This window comes from Mesitornis unicolor, unplaced genomic scaffold (assembly GCF_000695765.1).
Source record: "Mesitornis unicolor isolate BGI_N332 unplaced genomic scaffold, ASM69576v1 scaffold37294, whole genome shotgun sequence".
NCBI classification, from domain to species: domain Eukaryota; kingdom Metazoa; phylum Chordata; class Aves; order Mesitornithiformes; family Mesitornithidae; genus Mesitornis; species Mesitornis unicolor.
In genome coordinates this window covers 8,269-8,913 of record NW_010178721.1, presented here as the reverse complement: position 1 = coordinate 8,913, position 645 = coordinate 8,269, and the positions used below count along the sequence as shown (strand labels likewise).

The 645-nt window shown below is 62.8% G+C and overlaps 1 protein-coding gene across 1 annotated transcript in view; it reads right to left on the bottom strand.

Moving 5' to 3' along the window:
- Positions 1-582, bottom strand: part of SIVA1 (SIVA1, apoptosis-inducing factor) — a gene marked incomplete at its 5' end in the record, with an annotated part of 1,916 nt that extends 1,334 nt beyond the window's left edge. The window contains one exon of the mRNA XM_010182553.1: positions 370-582. Coding sequence (XP_010180855.1) covers positions 370-582 — 213 coding nt within the window. The remainder of the gene's footprint in view (positions 1-369) is intronic.
- Positions 583-645: the final 63 nt, after the last annotated feature.

Sequence of the window (645 nt, the reverse complement as noted above, 5' to 3'; positions counted from 1 at the left end):
ACAACAGGATCACTCAGAGAAGATCACACAAAGTTTGAATGTCTCCAGAGAAGGAGACCTGTCTGGGCAGCCTGGTCCAGTGCTTTGTCACCCTTACAGTAAAAAAGTTTCTCCTCATATTCAGATTGAGCCTCCTGTGTTCCAGCTTGCACCCATTGCCCCTTGTCCTGTCCCTGGGCACAATCAAGAGTCGTCTAGCCCCATCCTCCTGATCCCCACCCTTTAGGTATTTGCAAGTATTAATAAGACTCCCCTCAGTCTCCTCCAGGCAAAACAGCCCCAGCTCCGTGCGTGCCAGGAACCTAGAGTCGGAGGGCACAGCCCCTGCAGCCCGGCTCTCTCCCAGGGCAGCGCCGGCCGCCTGCCCGCGGCGGGGGGCGCCCACCTTTTTTTTCCGCCTCAGCAGTTTCCCGTCGTGGCCGATGAGCAACTGCCCGCTCCAGCGGCGCTCCGCGTTGCCGTCCCGGGCCTCCCCTCCCGGCTCCGGCGAGCGGTTGACGGCGCAGGTGGCGGCGGGGCTGGCGGGCCAGGCGCCCTCCATGTACGCCTGGGCGCCCCTGAAGAGCAGCCGCCGGGTCTTCTCTGTCAGGGGGAGAGGAGAGTTAAGGGGAGAGGAAAGTCAGGGGCAGCCTCCCCAGCTCGCCC